This window comes from Ctenopharyngodon idella, chromosome 4 (genome assembly GCF_019924925.1).
Source record: "Ctenopharyngodon idella isolate HZGC_01 chromosome 4, HZGC01, whole genome shotgun sequence".
In the NCBI taxonomy this organism is placed as follows: Eukaryota; Metazoa; Chordata; class Actinopteri; order Cypriniformes; family Xenocyprididae; genus Ctenopharyngodon; species Ctenopharyngodon idella.
In genome coordinates this window covers 24,260,187-24,277,653 of record NC_067223.1, presented here as the reverse complement: position 1 = coordinate 24,277,653, position 17,467 = coordinate 24,260,187, and the positions used below count along the sequence as shown (strand labels likewise).

The window sequence follows — 17,467 nt, the reverse complement described above, 5'->3', positions numbered from 1 at the left end:
TCAGAGTGAGAATTTTATTGATCAGGGCAAGCAGTTACAAATGGCAAACAGGTAGCAGTGGTCAACAAATGAGATTTGATTGTGGGGAAAAAGATTAAAAAGAAACGCATGTTTATACTATCTAATCTACAGTGTGAGCAAAGCAATCAGTATTTATCATGACAAACACTAATTGACAAACATTAATGTGAGAATGTGTTGCTGTTCATACTCAAATCATCTTGTAGGGTGAAAATGAGCTGCTGATAAAGCAACATCGACACCAGCAGAAGAATATATAAAGCCATTCTAAATAAATGAAGATTCATCAATGATTAAAAAAAAGAAGAAGAAGAAATTACATCATCATTTACAATCCTGATGTGGGAATTTGTGCTTGATCCAGTTCAGCTCTTCTGGATCTGATGTCATAAACCAGCACGACAGCAGCAGCCACGGCAGCCACGCCCACCAGCACAGTGACGACCAATCGGATCACAGCTTCAACAGCATCACAACCGCGGACAGAGTCTAATGAGTAAAAGCATGAAACTGAGATCAGCTCAGTGAATGAATGCTAATATAACTGCCGACGTCAACTAATATCAGCTCTAACGTACCTGAACAGAGTAGAGTGATGTCCAGATGTTGAGTCTGATTAGCGAATGAATTGTTCAGCACACAGCTGTAGGTGTTTTTATCCTGATATTCCACCTCCAGAGGCAGGGAGAGACTGATGCTGAGATCAGACACACTGGTGCTGGACAATAAACTGTTTCCTTTGTACCAGGAGAGCGTCACATGACTCACGTTCAACACTGAGCACAGCAATGAATATTTGGACATTGATGACGATGAAGGAGTTTGAGGACAGTGACTGAAGATGACCGGAACAGGCAGAGGAGCTGGAAAACATGAGAGAATAAAGATTACATGAGGATAAATTAAGATAATGTAGACGAGTAGTAGATGATTCAATTACCCAGCTAACAGGGAACGTTCTCATAACATTGGCTAACGTTCTGGCAAGGTTCTCTCAAAGTTATGAACAAACGTTCTTCTAGAAACATTAATAGAATGTTTGTTCAGTGTTATCTGGTCTTCACAAAAACGTTATTTATACATTATAGAAGGTTTTTTAAATGTCCTCTGTGACAAGCAGGGCGGGGTGAGAGCCGTGAGGGAATGGCGCGAGGCTGGTGGCGTGACTGCTAAAGAGCGTCACCTGCGCTTGGCACCGGTCTCGTATCTCTCACGGAGGAGCTCCAGAAGCATAAAAGGAGGAGTGACGACAGTGAAGGACGAGAGAGGACCAGGCCTGGATTTTATGTTATGTTTGTGTGGCCAGGAGTCGGCCGTGAGGGACTGCCGGCATTTTACTTTCGTTTTGTTGTTGGCTTATTTTATATTATTATTAAAGTCTGTTAAACGTTCGCCGGTTCCCGCCTCCTCCTTCCCGTACATAAACAAACCGTGTTACATCCTCATAATGTTGGGAGAAAACATTCTTAGAACAACATTCTTGGAACATCTTTTAAACATTTAGAATGACAACTAACTTGAAATGAATAAGGTTGTGTGTGCTTTTTTAAAAGAACATCATTGGATAGTGGGAAAGTTTTGTAGCCTGTCCCATTGTTATTGTTCCTAACTTTCCTCTTAAATTCATGTAAAGTTTATGAAAGTGTTAGAATTAGGTACTTTCAAAACAATGTTCATGAAATAACCACATATTGTCATTAGTTTTCAATGAATGTTCTCATAATGTTGGCAGAAAACATTCTTTCTTCGAATGTCCTTCACAATATTGAGGATCACTAACTTTCTGTCTTAAAATGGCTGAAGTTTGAATGCTACATAGCAAAATCCCCTGTGTTTCATGAATTCTGCTGTGTTAAACTGAAGCAGATTATTAAATAATTAAACCATGATTGACCATTAGTGATGACATACTAAAGGAAAGAGGAACAAGGAAAGAGGTCTGTGTTTTTTCAGAATAATCAAGACTGATTAAAATAGAGCATAAAAACTGCATAAAATCTAAAACTTGGAAATAACATTTAAAACAACATTTAAGTAATAAAGCACTAAAAGAGAGGTAAAACTGATGTTAAACTCACCACAGACGCTGAGCGTGAAAAACTTCCTCGTATGGTTGGTCTGTAGTTGATACAATCCAGTGTGTTCAGTTTTGGTGTTTGTGATGGTCAGAGATCCAGTTTCACGATCCACCTGCAGTCTGCCTCTGAATCTCCCATCAAGAACATTATCATATACAGTGTTTCTGTCTCCTGTTTTATTGATTTCAGCTATTAAATAGTTTCCAAACCTCCAGAGAATCAGATCATTATTCCTCATTTCTCTATCAGTGTGTAAAGTGAGAGAGACTTCCTCCATAACTGACTGTGTTTTCATCTCATCTTTATCACCAACCCCACCTGAAGAACAAACAGAAATAGGGTTTGTCACAGAATAAGACCTTAAAATGCCTTTATGATAGTAAATACTAAATTCACTAAAGTAAACCATTTGAGATTAAATGAGAAAAGAATAATATCCCAAAACACTCACAACAGAAGAAATATGGTGTGTGGATTGATATTTGTGGTGAATAAAATATGAAACCGATACAACTGTGATTAACTGACCATGGACAATGAGAATGAAAAACTTCTTCATGCGGTTGGTCTCTAGTTCATAACGTCCAGCATGTTCAGTTCTGGTGTTTGTGATGGTCAGACATCCAGTCTGATGATCCACCATCATTCTGCCTCTAAATCTCACATCATAATCATCATTTACGGTCACACTGCTGTCTGTTACATTGATTTCAACTATTAAAGTGTTTTCAGGTCCAAACCTCCAGAAGATAAGATCATTATTCCTCATTTCTCTATCAGTGTGTAAAGTGACAGAGTCTCCCACCATCACTGACACTGACTTCATCTCATCTGTAACACCAAACACACCTGAAGAACAAACAGACACAAAGTTAGAAGTTTAAATAATTTTGCTTTACTAAACTAGAAGGTTAAAAGTAATTATATCTTTGTGGCGATTTTGAATAAAACTGAACTGAAGTTCATTTGAGCTCCACACAAAATCACACACAGAAAGCACTGTTATTAAATCCAATAAAATACTGCTGGTATTTGAGCTTCAGTGTTGTTACATAAAGGACATTTAGAGGAAAACAACATTATCTGGAAAAACAACTGAAGTCATAAAACATTTAAAACTCACCAACCAGACAAGCACACAAGCACAAACAGAACCGAATCGTGTGAAACATTTTCTTCAACAGTTTCAGTCCACAAATGTGACAAGACAAACTATTCTAAACAGGTTTATTAGCACAATGACATATGCAGTGACATGAGAGCTGGTCTGTAAAAATACATACATCTTTAACCGTGTTGATGTGTGAGAACTTTTTTTTCTCCATTTCACAATGTTTAAAGGTTACCACATCGAGTTTCAGTAGGCCACAACTTCCCATATAGATTGATGGCGTAATCTTCAACTTAAATAGTGACCATGAAGTTCTCACTTACTTGAAAAGTTAAAAATGCCTGTAAGCTTCCCCACACCCTCCCCATTATTGTGTTCCCAACTGAAAGCAGACACTTGTTGGTTTGTTGTCATCAACTGTGGAATGACTTTAAGTGGGGAAAATATATGAAATTAGCCTTGTTGCTGTCTAGAAATGCAATGCAGCTAAAGCCACAAGCCTGATTGTTTTATTTCAAATTTGAGAATGATAACTCTAAAAGACCATGTTATGACTGTAAAACGCTGACTGATTTATTCGTCTTTATTATATTTACCGTCGACTTTCTATTCACACCGTTTCTACTCAAACATCTCACTTCATCTTCTTTGACTTTGTATCAAGTGTCGTTCTTAAAAAAAGAAACTTTCTAATCTTTACTTTTCAAAATTAATCATAAACTATAATAACAGGTGCATAAGGGCTAGCCTAGCATGTTATCTTAACACAGCATCAAAACACAACAATTTATAAGATTTACACCATGTTTTTTGCTCTAACCTGACTTTATAACATCAGTTGAGTGTGTGATGGTTTTTTTTATTTAATCATAACTAACATTTCTTTTTCATTGCAGGATTAATAATTATATGCTTTTTTGAAACCTAAATGCCCCAAACCTTGGGCCAAAGTCAGTGTGTGTCTGAATCATGTGCAAATATAAGAAAAGGGGAAATGAAACTAGACAAATATCTATAATAGCCCCGTGATATTCTGAGTAACAAACAACTAATAAACAGATGATTTAGGCAGATCTTGCTTTATCTAGTAACAGAAGGGTTTGACATATTAAGAACCAATCATACTGTAGAATGCTTTGCCATGCTCTTATCCTATAAAAATTGTTGTATTCTTTTTCTGGTGGGATTCTCTGTGATTAAAGCATATTCTGAGGCATTGTCTGGAGTTTGTCTCAGAAGGGTCAAGACGTTGACCGACTCAAATCCAGTTGTCGACTTGTAGACGCAGTGTTAGAGTATAAATATTTTTGAGCGTCGTCAGTAGATACTCGGGTGTCGACTTGGAGATGACCCAGGTAAACTTAAGCCAGATGCGTGGGGGAAAATCTACCACAAGTGTTTGAAATAACCTTCTGTGATATGATGTGGCTTTTTATCAAAGAATGAGACAAAATATATTATTTTATAGTATTCTGTACTGTGGTAAAGGCTGTGTTGATTAGCCTTGCTTAATAACTATACATTATCCTTATGAAAATACCTGAGATGGCTTAAAGAACACAGATAAACTATATATTATCACAATCGTGTGTTTGTCTCTTTATGTTTCATCAGTCAAAACATCACTATCTGCATGTTATTCAGCTGCAGCAATCTCTGGATGCCTTTGTCCATGTAGGGCTGTGAGGGCTTTGAGAGGGATGTAGGACACGATCAGAAAGAGACCATCTCTTTTCTAATATCTTCATGTTTTCTCCTGATGTTCCAAAGCAACTGACACTTGTTGTAAAAGGTCTGAAGAGCGAGTTTTATCATCTGCAGGGGCAAGACATTTAGGCTATGTTTGATTTTGGGCTGCCAAGGAAGCAAAACTAAAATGCGCTATACAAATAAACTTGACGCGCCCAAGTCTAATAACAAGCACAAACTGTGTTATATAGAAATTGATGCGCAAGCAAAAAGGTATCTGTCCTACAGTGTTTTTCTACTTTACCATAGTAAAGAATGCGAATATAATAGACCTAATTTAAAGCAAACCGAAGGAAGAAACCTTTATAATCCCCTGTGAAAATGAGTGAGACGTGAGTGAAGATTTGGGAAAAGAAACAAGAGATTCCATGTCCAGTGGAATAACTAATGGAATATTGTTAAATTCGCTGATAATCGGTGGACCAGATTGCATAACAGAATACAAAGCTTAAATTTGTGGGCTCACGTACCTCTCTCATTTGGCATGCATTCAAATGTTTTGTGTTCACTCGTGTCATAAAATTCAAGAAGAAGGAGAAGAAAAAAGTTGCGTGGCCAAGTTTACTGGCACAGCTCTATGTCCATGTAAGGGATTTCCTGGAATGTCATAAGTTGGTAACACATTATAAAAACTGGATGCTATGAATCATTAGTTAAAGGATAATCATAAAGGATAATGAATCATTAGTTAGTATAAAGGAGATCACCGCACGTGAGTATATCAAAAACTTCAGTTGCATCTCCATGGCTTTCGAACATATTCAACACTGAATGGAAGTGCTGCAATCTTTATTGTTTTCAATTGATGAAAGTAAAATTACAGCTTAGCTTTAAAAGCCTTCACAGCACTGATCATATGATCATATCAAGGATATGTCTTTACCTTCTAACTGAAGATTGAGATGATTCAGTTTCTCTGTCACATCAGCCACCCAGCATCAGACAACATGTTGGTGTCTTCCCCCCTTGCTTCCATAAAAGCTTTACATTCACTCAGTATGGAAATAAAGCGGTGAAGTACCTTACCCCTACTCAGCCATCTGACTTCTGTGTGAAGTAAGAGAACATCATACTCTGCAGAAAGTTCATCAAGAAACAGTTTGAAGCATCTGTGTTGTTTGGTCTTGAGTTGATAATCTGAACAATTGTAGTAATGACACGATTAAAGAGCATAACCTTACTGCAGATTGTCTGCTGATGAACAATGATAGTTCAGAAATGCAGAAAATTCTGGGACGTTCTTGTGATGTGCAATAAATCCAGAGTAGCGCCCTATCATGGCTGGAGCTCCGTCTGTTGTCTTAGATACCAGCTTTTCAAGAGGCACGCCTTTTTCCATGCAGTACTTCTTGAAAACATTGTAGATGTCGACTCCTGGTTGTAGTTTTTAGAGAAGGCAATGTCACAAACTCCTCTTTTGTGGAAAAATAAAAAATCATCCTAATGAAAAAGGCAACTGAGCCGTATCACTCAAGTCCACTGATTCATTGCACTGAAGTGAAAACCATGAACATCTTTTCATGTCCTATTCTAACTGTCCCATCGCATGAAGCCAGCGAAGAAAACTCCTTGCCACAGTGTTGACACTGACCTTCCAAATATAAGGAGATGGTGGGCACTAATTCTCTTGGAGAACTTCGGCATTTTCTCTGAGCTACTGCCACCCGCTGGTATGCAAAGGCATTTCATCTTACGCAGGCGCAGAACGGACGTGCTACTTGGCCGTCGAGCATTGATTTGGTGTGTCAGGGCAACTTTGGACACAGACGCTGCGGACGTGAGCCAACCCCGCAGTCTGCTTTCGTCGCCACTAGTTCATCGGCGTCGGCTTGGTGTGTTCCTGCCTTAACCTGTTCTATGTAATTAACATAAACCATACATCTTTGAAAAGGTCCAAGACTCACTGACCTCTGTTTTACTGTAATCTTATATTGACATGATATCACGATGAGGTCATAGCAGCTGAACTTGTCATCAGATCAGGAGATATGGCCATGTTGGCATCATTTGTGTAATACACACTTTGCTTTTGTACCTAAGACAGGTGTTTAGGTTATTGAAGCTTTGATTGTGGCGGTAAAGAAGCTGGATTCGCCACAACCTCACTATAGTTTAAAATACAACAGGTCTAAAACTAATTATTACAAAAATTACATACCTAAAATATAACCGATATTTTCTCTGTGGTCATGTTGACCAGCAATGCAACAAATTGCAGATGCTTCAAGGTTTTGAAAGCCTTTTCCCCTCTACAAGCAATTGTGACTGGTTTGGGCTTAATTCTCAATGTGAATAGAAACAACTGTATACTGTGTAGCGTCTGTTCAAAATCGGATCTGCCGGCCAACTTTAGAATCTTCAGAATGCTTTTAGTCTCCTGAACTGTGCGTGTAAATCACGAATCGGCTCCGGCAAGTCCGGGACCAATTGCCCCATTGGCACCTTTGTTACCTCATTGAAGAAAAACAGAAGAAATTCTCACCAGCTCTAGGGACTTCAAAGAGTCACCCTGGTGGGGCTAAGGGCTATGTGGTCACAGACACCGGCCACAACCCCAATAGAAGGGACATTGAAGACATTCCACACACATGCATTGTGGGCAGTGGTGTTTGGCTATGACTTCTTTCGGAGTGCAGTTTAACAAGGCAGCCGTTTGGTAATGGAAGAAGCACCACAATTGGTCCTTAGGCAGAAGATGAGAGGGTGGACTTGTGAGATTGCACTCTGGGTAAAGGCAAAGGAGGTGGGAATTAATAGATTCCCAAAGGGGGGATTTATGGAATGTTTTATCAATCATATAAGAAAACCATTGTAGAAATACTTGGAGTAATATAACAGCCAGATGTGTTTTGAAGGCTTCATGGCTTACATGACTGTAAGAACTGTCACAAAAGTCAGGAGCATTGGAGAAAGTCATGTGACCCACTTAGTATTCTGCCAAGTTAGGGTTTTTTTCAGGACACCATAAGTGGCTGTGAAAATAAAACTGTGAAGAAAAAAAAAAAAAAAAAAAAAAAAAACACTATTATGAGGAAAATAATTTTGTCAAATGAAGGTTTCTCGCCTTTGGAAAGAAGCAGATTGGCCTTGGAAAATGTTATGTCTTGCCTCTGATAAAGGATTGACCATCAATTGGTAGGCTTCCACAGTTAGAGAGAAAGGCGAGAGAAGAAAGACTTTGTGTGAAACTCAACTTTCTTGTAAGACTCAAAAGCTAAGTCATGTGGTTATTGTGAAATAAAAGATAAGAAAAGGGTATAAGAATGGCACCCTGGCCAAAGACAAACTCAGATGTTCTGCAGGCTTCTTGGCTTTGTTGCTTTGCACAATAAAGTCTTTTTTTAAATTCTGGAACTCTGTCTCTTGAGCTTCATTTGCAAGTTTTGTGGCAAATTCAATGTTCATTCAGTTCTGGTCTCAAAGAAAACTCTCAGAGTCGAATCTCCAGGTCCCAGGAGTTTAACTTTATTGACAAGCAACAAAGTGAGATGCCAGCTGCACATCTGAATCTCTCTAGCCAGAGAGAGATCTTTCTTATCTGTTAAAACACAGCAAAGTAGTATAATTCTCTGGTAAGATCCACTCCTACAGTTCTTTTCCATGATCTCATTAACAGGTTCTCTTCTCCCTTTCTCTTCCTGGAGTCTCCCTAGTACTCCCCAACATCTTCACCACAGTCACTTCACTAACTATACTGCAGGTGTTGCTTACACAAGAAATTATCTTTGTAAGGGTGGTCGACTGCCAACTACTCTGCATCTTTTGACTTAATCTCTCATGGTGGAATTCTGCCAACTGATGGTCAACCCTTTCTCATAGGTAAAAAGAAACATTGTATCAAAGACAATCAACACTCCCAGGAGGCAAGAAGCCTTCACGTGACACCCTTAATAATGATCTTATTCATTTCACAGCCACCTGTTGACTAGTGGAAAACTACCAGCAAAATATGCTTAGTGGCCAAGCTAACTTCTCAGATACATCTGACCCTTGAAATCACAGTCATGTAGGCCATGAGGCCTCAAAACACTTCTGGCTTTTATAGTAAGCAAACTAATTCTACAATTGTTTCCTTTAGGATAGATAAAATACTTCATCACAAGGAAGACATTACTTTTCTCCACAACATATCAAGAGTAATTCAGACGATCAGGTACAAGAACTATTGTAGAAGATCGAAGGAATGATGATGAAAAATGGTGGGAGAATTATCTTGGAACGAGTGAAGAGGAGTGACAGCAAAGTCCATATTGCAAATTGTAGATTGTTTTATTGTTGTTTCTGTTGTAAATGACATTAATGATAGAAACATCTTAAAACAGGCTCTATGGATTCTTCCCTTAATAGCGATTTGATTATGTTGTAATTTCTGCTGAAGATCTAGATTCATCACGTTCCTGAGATGAAAGATCAGATCAGGCCGATGATTTATTAATAATAAACTCCTATCACTCACTGTGACTGTTAGAAAACTGTGTTGCTCAGCACCTAAAGATGAACTACTTATTGTGATTTCAGACTGTGGTGATGTGGTTTCTCCACTGCATGGATCTTCATGTGTCGCTGAAGGTGACTTTTAGTGCTGAAACTCTTTCCACACTGATCACACGTGTGCAGCTTCTCTCCTCTGTGGATCCTCTCATGTGTTTTCAGATTTGATGATTGAGCGAATCTCTTGTCACAGTATGAACACTTGTAAGGTTTTTCTCCAGTGTGGATCCTCTCATGTGATCTCAGATATACTGGCAGACTGAATGTCTTGTCACAGTGTGAACACTTGTAAGGTTTTTCTCCGGTGTGGATCCTCTGGTGCTGTTTTAAAGAGCCCACTGTAACAAAAGTCTTCCCACACTCAAAGCACATGTACTCTCTCACATCAGAATGAATTTTCTGATGTCTGTATAAAGTTGGCAGCTGTGAAAAACTCTTTCCACATACAGAACATGAATGTGGCTTCACCTTCGTATGAACTGTCAGATGTACCTTCAGGGCCGATGCACAAAGAAATGTTTTGCCACATTCATTACATATGAACGGCTTCTCTCCGGTGTGGATCCTCATGTGAATCTTAAGATTATCTTTGAATGGGAATCTCTTCCCACATTGATCACACGAAAGTGGCTTCTCTCCAGAGTGCATTGCTATGTGTCTCTTAAGGCTTGATTGATGCGTGAAGCTCTTTCCACATTGATGGCATGTGAACGGCTTCTCTCCGGTGTGGATCCTCATGTGAAACTCAAGGTTACGTTTGCTTGGGAAACTGTTTCCACATTGATCACATGTGAACGGCTTCTCTCCGGCGTGGATCATCATGTGACGCTCAAGATAACATTTGTGTGTGAAACTCTTTCCACACTGAGTGCAGGTGAAAGATTTCTTGGCTCTTTTCTTTAAAAAAGTCTTTTTAGTCTTTGAGCGACTCAAAGGTTTTTCTGCAGGTGTGACATGATGTTCCTCCTCCACTTCACTCAGTTCCTCACTCTCCTCGTTTCCTTCCATCAGGTCTGAAATTAAAGGGGGAAGAAATCATTTTCAGTAACATCAAGATAGTACAAAAATAAAGAATATGAAGTGAAAGGACAACTGACTATAAAATATTCCAATCACTTTGATTCCTTTTCAATAAATTAATTATACATCCTTGAAACTTTGATGAATGACAAAATTACTGCCATATTCTGACACCAACTTTTAGATGTTTATTTTACTAAAACTTTTCAATTATTAAGGGCTGGTCACACTTTTTCTTTCACAGACTTCCATTCATATGCGTGTGAATGTGGGACACTGGAAACAAACTGGAAAGAACACAGTTTTTACAGTTAAGTGGAGTAGATTGTATATTTTTACATTCTTTAATGAATATTATTTGTTTGTAAAAAAAAATAAAAAAAAAATAAAAAGATGCTGCAGCGTGTGACATTTCACAACTGTTGCAGAAATTTCACATGCTTTAGGTCTAGAGTGGCCGCAACTCTAACTAGTTTTAAATGAACAATTTAATTAGCATTTTTGAAACAGAGCATTTACTAAAATTGTGACACACCGGAAGTGACATCATCTGGGCTCTTTCTACAGCATGATGGGCAGGAAATAATCTCAATCCATTGTCTCAGTTTTAACACAAATTGAACAGAGTTGACCGCATTCATCAACCCTGTTACCAAAGTTACTGTAAGAAGAATAATCTCGATGAATAACACTGTTGTTCTACTCTCTGAGAAAACAAAAACTCTCTCTTAGCATTAGCATCCCCACCCAAGACCTCAGTATTGTCTTAATTTACATTTCTTTCCCTTCACTCCCTTTCCCCCATATTCCAGATCCTTGGAAATCCACCTAAAGATCTATATGGTTTAATGTGAACAATTATCAACACTATTTATGTTTGATTTCATTTGAAATGTCTCAGTGCAACTGGTACAAAGGTCTCATTCCCACAGAAGTAAACCAAAAGGTAATAAAAGTTAAGAGTTCAGAGATATTTTGCTTTCTGTGGAGAGTGGATCCTCTGTCAGTTGGTCTTTCATGCAAATTATCTTCTGTCTCCAGTAAAGTGTAAACTACCCAAGTCTGGGATGGTGATTAATGTAAATTCCTATTGTTAACATGTCTCCATTTGAAAGAAATTCCAATTTGAATTCGACTAATGTAGTCAGATAAAAGTTAATTGGAATTAAATTACTTTGCCACTCTGAAAAGACTGAACACAGAGAAACCTTCGTCCACTCGTTGGGCTGATCAGACGGGCCTGACATCTATATAATTTATGAAAAATACTTTATCATTGACTATAAATCAGCTTTTGCTTAAGTTATGCTTACAACCCTGTCAGTCATTCTTGAAAGTTCAATTTTTTGATACAGTTTGGTGTTTTTTTGTTTCTGTTATTTTGAAACATGTCTAAAATGTTGGTACACATTGCTGCAAATTGTAAACCAGATATAAAATAAATGTAAAATAAAGAGTTTTTGACCTGATGTTTACAATTAATATGAACATCTCCCAAACTTCACTTTTTGCTGACCATTTTTTGAAAACAAAATGTTTGTACCATTTCATAGTTTAACTGCTTATCTAAATGTGCAGAAGTGTGTGAATCTTTCTAACATGAATGTTGTTCAGCATCATGAATGAATGAAGATTAAACACCAACCTCTTTGTTCTTCAGTATCTTCAGTGTGTTTCATTCTGCAGGGCTCTGGATCACTCATGTTCTCAATGTCACTTTCAGCTCTTCCTGATGCTTTCTTTGATGCTCGTCTTCACTTGTAAGCTGATAGGAATGGGGATATTTCAGCATTTATTTGGGAACTGCTTTGTGGGAGGAGCTTTATTGACTGTGTGACTGCTATGGGAGGGGCTTCACTGATGATTCAAATGCTGTGGGAGGAGCTAATCTGCCAAAATCAAAAATATATCAGTTACTGAATTTTTATCTATTTGTGTATCTGTCATAAAGTAACTTATTCAAACATTCTTTTTATTGATAACCTGAACCTTATCCTTCTTCATTCTTTCCCTGTCAGCGTTTTTGAAAAAAAGTTCCCAGCCACCACCAGTGGGTTTTCACTCAGATTTCATGTAATTTTTGTTGTATGAACATCTGAACATGTAATGTATCAAAAAAACAAAAAAAAAAAAAAAAAACAGAGTCTCTACATTTAAACAACAACAACAACAAGAAACTAATTTATTTTAGCCTCAAGTATTAGTTTTTATCAACACTTGAATGTAGATAAGTTTCAAAAGCTGCGAAAAGCGTGTTTTTCTCAAAGACTACATTTGGATCATATTCAGTACGATGATCAAATCAAAGATGCAATAGATCTTATGAACACCCTCAAAGCTCACAGTTCTATACCACTTCCTGGATCAAAATTTCACTCAGTAACATTAGTTTTCATTTATATGCTGTTTTGTTGATCATCACACTATTTTTTTAAATGCATCTGCTTACATGTGAGATTACTCATCTGTGCATCTTCCTCACCTGTGTTTTGATCCGGAGATTACTCTTTCAGAAGATGTCGCCTTACGTATAACAGTGAAAACACAGAAATCTGTAAAATTGGGGGGAAGTGTTTTCTCATACAAGACGAGATAACTCATCAATGGTGGGGAAATAGTTAAAAAGGGAGGTAGGCAGATATCTACAAATATATATATATAAAAAGAATATAAGTATTGTAATGTTTTCCAAATATAAAAAAAAAACAAGAAAAACAGTTAAAACAGAAATAAATGTACATATTTGTGACCAACAGATACCCCCAGTCTGTTGACACCAATGAAATGATCTTTAAGTGGCAATTTACAGCAGATCTGAACACATCCGCATAATAAATGAGGTGAAAACAGGGTCTTTCTGTGAAATATGTGTAAAACTATTTACTTAGTAGTTATCACTTTAAAAGTATTCATGTGAATTAAAAGTGGGACAATGGCCTTCATCATCACAGTATGCTAATGCTCTGAATCAGATGTGAGGGAATCATCATTATGCTAATAGAGGATTGATGGGATCCAGGGACAGGAGGACATGTTGCTTTTAACTATTTGTCTACTAGTACGTTCTAACATGTTTGGTCTTGCATAAAAAAATCCCATTGAGTCATAAAAACAGTTTTATATTGATTATACATATTTTTATTCTTTTTGAAAAAAGTAATATTTTACCATACCTTACTTAATTTATCTGCTGTCTATTAGATTCTGAGTTATTGGTATGTTATAATGTGAATTTATGTTATCATAGATGATAAATCTATTTTTTCACCCTAGAAAAACAGTCCACCAATTTGTGGATCCCATGTAGATGCAGGACAGGCAAATCTGATGATTACAGCATTTGTTCTCTGCCACAAGACTACAGGAGCAGCTCTTCAAGATCTCCTTACTCTTCTAAATGAACTCATGCCTGGTGTAGCACCCCATACCCCCTACCTGTTTGAGCAAACTCTATCAGGTGTGCATGGTGCAATGAAAACTGCATTTCTAGTGTCTATCTTGCACTCAAAAAAATGATTTTTTGATGCTGTTCACTTTATTTAAACAACTTATTTTGATTAAACACCATTGTATTAGGTTTCTGGTTCAAATTTAATTGCTTCGTGTTAAATTGAATTGAAACGATTACTTTTTGACTTAACTTGATGTTTTCATATTAAAATAACATGTTTCAATCAAGTAAACTCAACCAGGACTCAATCAAACAGGACTTTCACTTCCCATCATGCTTTGCAAAGGGGCTGATCTGGGAGAGTAAATGTCGAAATAAAGTGTTATTTTAAGCAGTTTTTAGCAACATGAGAAAATGGAGAGACTTTTTAATGTTTACTGTTCTATTATGTTGGTATTTAAAAGTTTCTGTTATGTTAATAGTTTTGGGGTTACCATTGTGGTGAAGTGTAGAACATGTGCTTGGGTTGAGGACCTGCTAACAACAATTAAAGTTGTTTTAATAATAAAAACAACTATTTTGGGCGTGCCATAGATGGAGTAAAATCATCTTTGGCTAACACCTAACAGTAAGAGTCTTTACTGAGTAAAGATTTTGTAAAAGTTGTGAAAATTGTTCTTGAAAGCATCCACTAAATAAACTAACCAATTAAACTTGATTTTTAGGATAATTAAAATTAAGAATGTTAATCTGATTCAACTAAGTAGCATTGAGTTAACTTAAATAATGTTAATGAAATGCAACATAACCAAATTATGTGGAACCTGCTGATATAAAAAAAAATTAAGTAAATCCAACGTATCTTTTTTTGAGTGTGTAGTGAGTATATTGGAGAAACTGAGGAGGGTGTGTAGGAATACTACAACTGTCAGTACAACTATAATTTGGCTACTTGAGAAAAAAAAAAAAAAAAATCTATCTATTTACCACTGGCATTACAACTTAGAGATATAATGAAATTTTCTTAAAGCTTGGAAGGTCCCAGAGTTACAGTGATGATGCCGTCTCTGACATTTTCCACGGTAGTGAAATGTGGAAAACAATGCTTGAAAAGAACATAAGTGAGACAGATTTAATTCTACTTAGGAATTGTGATGGTGTTCCAGTTTTTGAATCATCAGGGTATTCTATCTAGCCTTTACAAAGTGTTGTCAATGTATTGCCACCTGAAAGCCGAAAAAACATGTCCTTTGCATGACATTATGGTTTGGAAGGTCATTTCCAAATATGACTACATTGTTCACTCCTGTCACTGAGGAAGCTAAGATGCTCTCCACACAGGGCTTTACCTGGCAAAATCCTTTCACAAATACACCTGCTACTTCCTGAGCATTTTTACTCACTAGTGGTTGTGGCGCAGCTGCAAGGCCCAAGCAGAAAAATCCCCTTCAGTTTAATGGGAAATTTGGTTGTGGTTGCGGTTGGTGTCTTCATCCTGGTGAAACAGTTGAGAAAGGAGTTGGATTGGTGCGTGTATATCCATTCAGTGACCCTGAGCCGAGGACACAGGACAAGTGGCAAGATGATGCAATCACTGCAAATAGTACTCCATAAATGAGCTTTTCTTCTTGCCATTGTTCAAAATAGTGAGAGGATTTGTGCCTGACTACATGCATTGTGTGCTGCTAGGTGTGGTTAGGTAATGGGCCACTCTATGGTTCGATCCACAATACAATCAGTGTCCATGGTACCTTGGTAGACATACACAAATTCTTGACTCTAGGCTACTTGAGATGAAACCTACAAGGGAGATATGCCTGGTTCCACATTCACTGAAAGAAAGTAAGTTCTGGAAAGCAACAGAGTGGAAGTCTTTCCTCTTGTGTTATTCCCTTTTTGTTCTAATGGGTGTACTCCCCACAAAATACTAACAACACTGGTGTCTCTCTGCTTTTCTCTCCACATGGTCTCATGGTACACCAGTTGTCAATGGTGACCAGCAGATCATCAGGATGTGGAAACTACACTGGCAGTTACTTGATGTGATCAAAATTTACATTACATTCAATACATATACAGATTCCAGTGAATAGAAATTCTGCAAAGCATTTAATGTGTCACCTATAAGTGAGCTTTGTGTGGTACTGTGTGTTAAGTTTTGTCTTGTTAAATTTATTATTAGTTAACTAGCTAGCTAGCATCTACAAAAATCCATATTATGGCTATTAATTTTTATAAGTGACTAATATTTATTTAATGATACAATGAAAGATTGTTTTCACAAATACAATCATATATTTCAGACATGTATAAAAAATCCTCTCAGGCAGAGTGCAGTGCTGTGACAAGGTGACAGAGTGACAGTTCATAAAGGGGGAAGGCTGCACTAAAATAACTGAAATAAATGCTTCCCCCTTGTGGACACGAACTTAATAGACAACACTCGGCCCATAGAGTGATTGTAAATTAACAGTACATGAAATATGCTTGAAATTTCATCCTGCATCTTCTCAGATACTGCGATTTCATTGAAGCCCTTCTCACAACGTCACTGAAATCACCATTAACTATTCACCTCAACAGTTTATGGAGTTGTATATTGTATCATCGTAATCCTTGACCATCAAAACATAGGGGTAGACATCACATTTTCCGTTTTATCATGTTTGATTCAGGAGATATGATAGAAAATACATAATTCGATTAAGGCAGAATGTAAAATGGCTGCCATGGCCACCATGAGGTGTTTTTGCAATGGCTCCATTTCTGAAAATGTTCAGGGCTGCAAACTGTACAAGTGTACCAAGTATAAGTAATTTTCCCATATAATATCCGAATGGCATATATCTTAACAGAGATAATAAATATAATGCAATTATTTAGAAAGTTATCTGGAGACCAGGGGATCACGTCGCTACAATGTTCTCAAACTAGTGACGTCTTTTGAGAACGTGGCCACGACGTTTCTGACCAAAGGACGACTAACTGATGACGTTGTCTCAACGTACTGTGTTTGCTGGGCTTAAACTTCTCTAATATGCTCAACTTGAGTTTCATCTGTGTTTGATGACAATGCAGGGCATTGCGAATTAAGTGAACTTCAGAAATCCTGTGCTCAGGGAGTAGAGAGCAGTGAGCACTGCGTTTGGACCCTGTCAGTCGGGACACACCGGAGTTCATGGAGCTCTTCTAACAAGCCGATGATATGAATCAGGTGTGTCAGATAACAGCGACATACAGACTGCAGAGTTGGGAGGCGTGAGGACTGGAATTGGAAACCCCTGGACTCTGTAATTCCTGTGTTTTCTGTTCACCACAAGATATTTACCTCAGCTTTTTTTGTCTCAGGTGCTATTCTGCCTTAAATCATGTCTCAACGAATGTTTATGTTACCTGTTATGCCCACCTGATGATTTTAATTATTTACCTTGTGCCTTAGTTGTTACCAGAGACTAAAAGACTATACAATGGAAGTGTTTACTTATCTGTGAAACTCCCCTCATGCTACTTGCCTGTTTCTCCAGTGCCATTTGTCTAATAATCTCCTGGGTTCAACTATATTATTATTATCATTACATTGGTCCAACAAATGCAAGGACTTTCACA

The 17,467-nt window shown here is 37.5% G+C and overlaps 2 protein-coding genes across 4 annotated transcripts; both read right to left on the bottom strand.

Annotated features, from left to right (window-relative positions):
* On the bottom strand, positions 1–3,483 carry si:ch73-170d6.3 (SLAM family member 9). 3 transcript variants are annotated; one of them, XM_051891923.1, is made up of 6 exons: positions 3,223–3,483; positions 2,840–2,948; positions 2,628–2,752; positions 2,100–2,417; positions 600–884; positions 1–510 (listed from the first exon to the last, which is right to left on the bottom strand). In XM_051891923.1, the coding sequence occupies exons 1-6, from the start codon at positions 3,269–3,271 to the stop codon at positions 350–352; spliced, it is 1,047 nt and encodes a 348-aa protein (XP_051747883.1). In that variant the 5' UTR covers positions 3,272–3,483; the 3' UTR covers positions 1–349. The 3 variants fall into 3 exon arrangements, with proteins under 3 accessions (XP_051747883.1, XP_051747882.1, XP_051747881.1); XM_051891922.1 differs by having other exon boundaries at positions 2,100–2,224; positions 2,309–2,417; positions 2,628–2,948; positions 3,223–3,480; XM_051891921.1 differs by having other exon boundaries at positions 2,628–2,948; positions 3,223–3,455.
* Positions 3,484–9,177: 5,694 nt separating this feature from the next.
* On the bottom strand, positions 9,178–10,459 carry LOC127511219 (gastrula zinc finger protein XlCGF52.1-like). The gene has a single exon (XM_051891975.1). The coding sequence runs from the start codon at positions 10,456–10,458 to the stop codon at positions 9,463–9,465; it is 996 nt and encodes a 331-aa protein (XP_051747935.1). The 5' UTR covers position 10,459; the 3' UTR covers positions 9,178–9,462.
* Between the last annotated feature and the right edge of the window lie 7,008 nt (positions 10,460–17,467).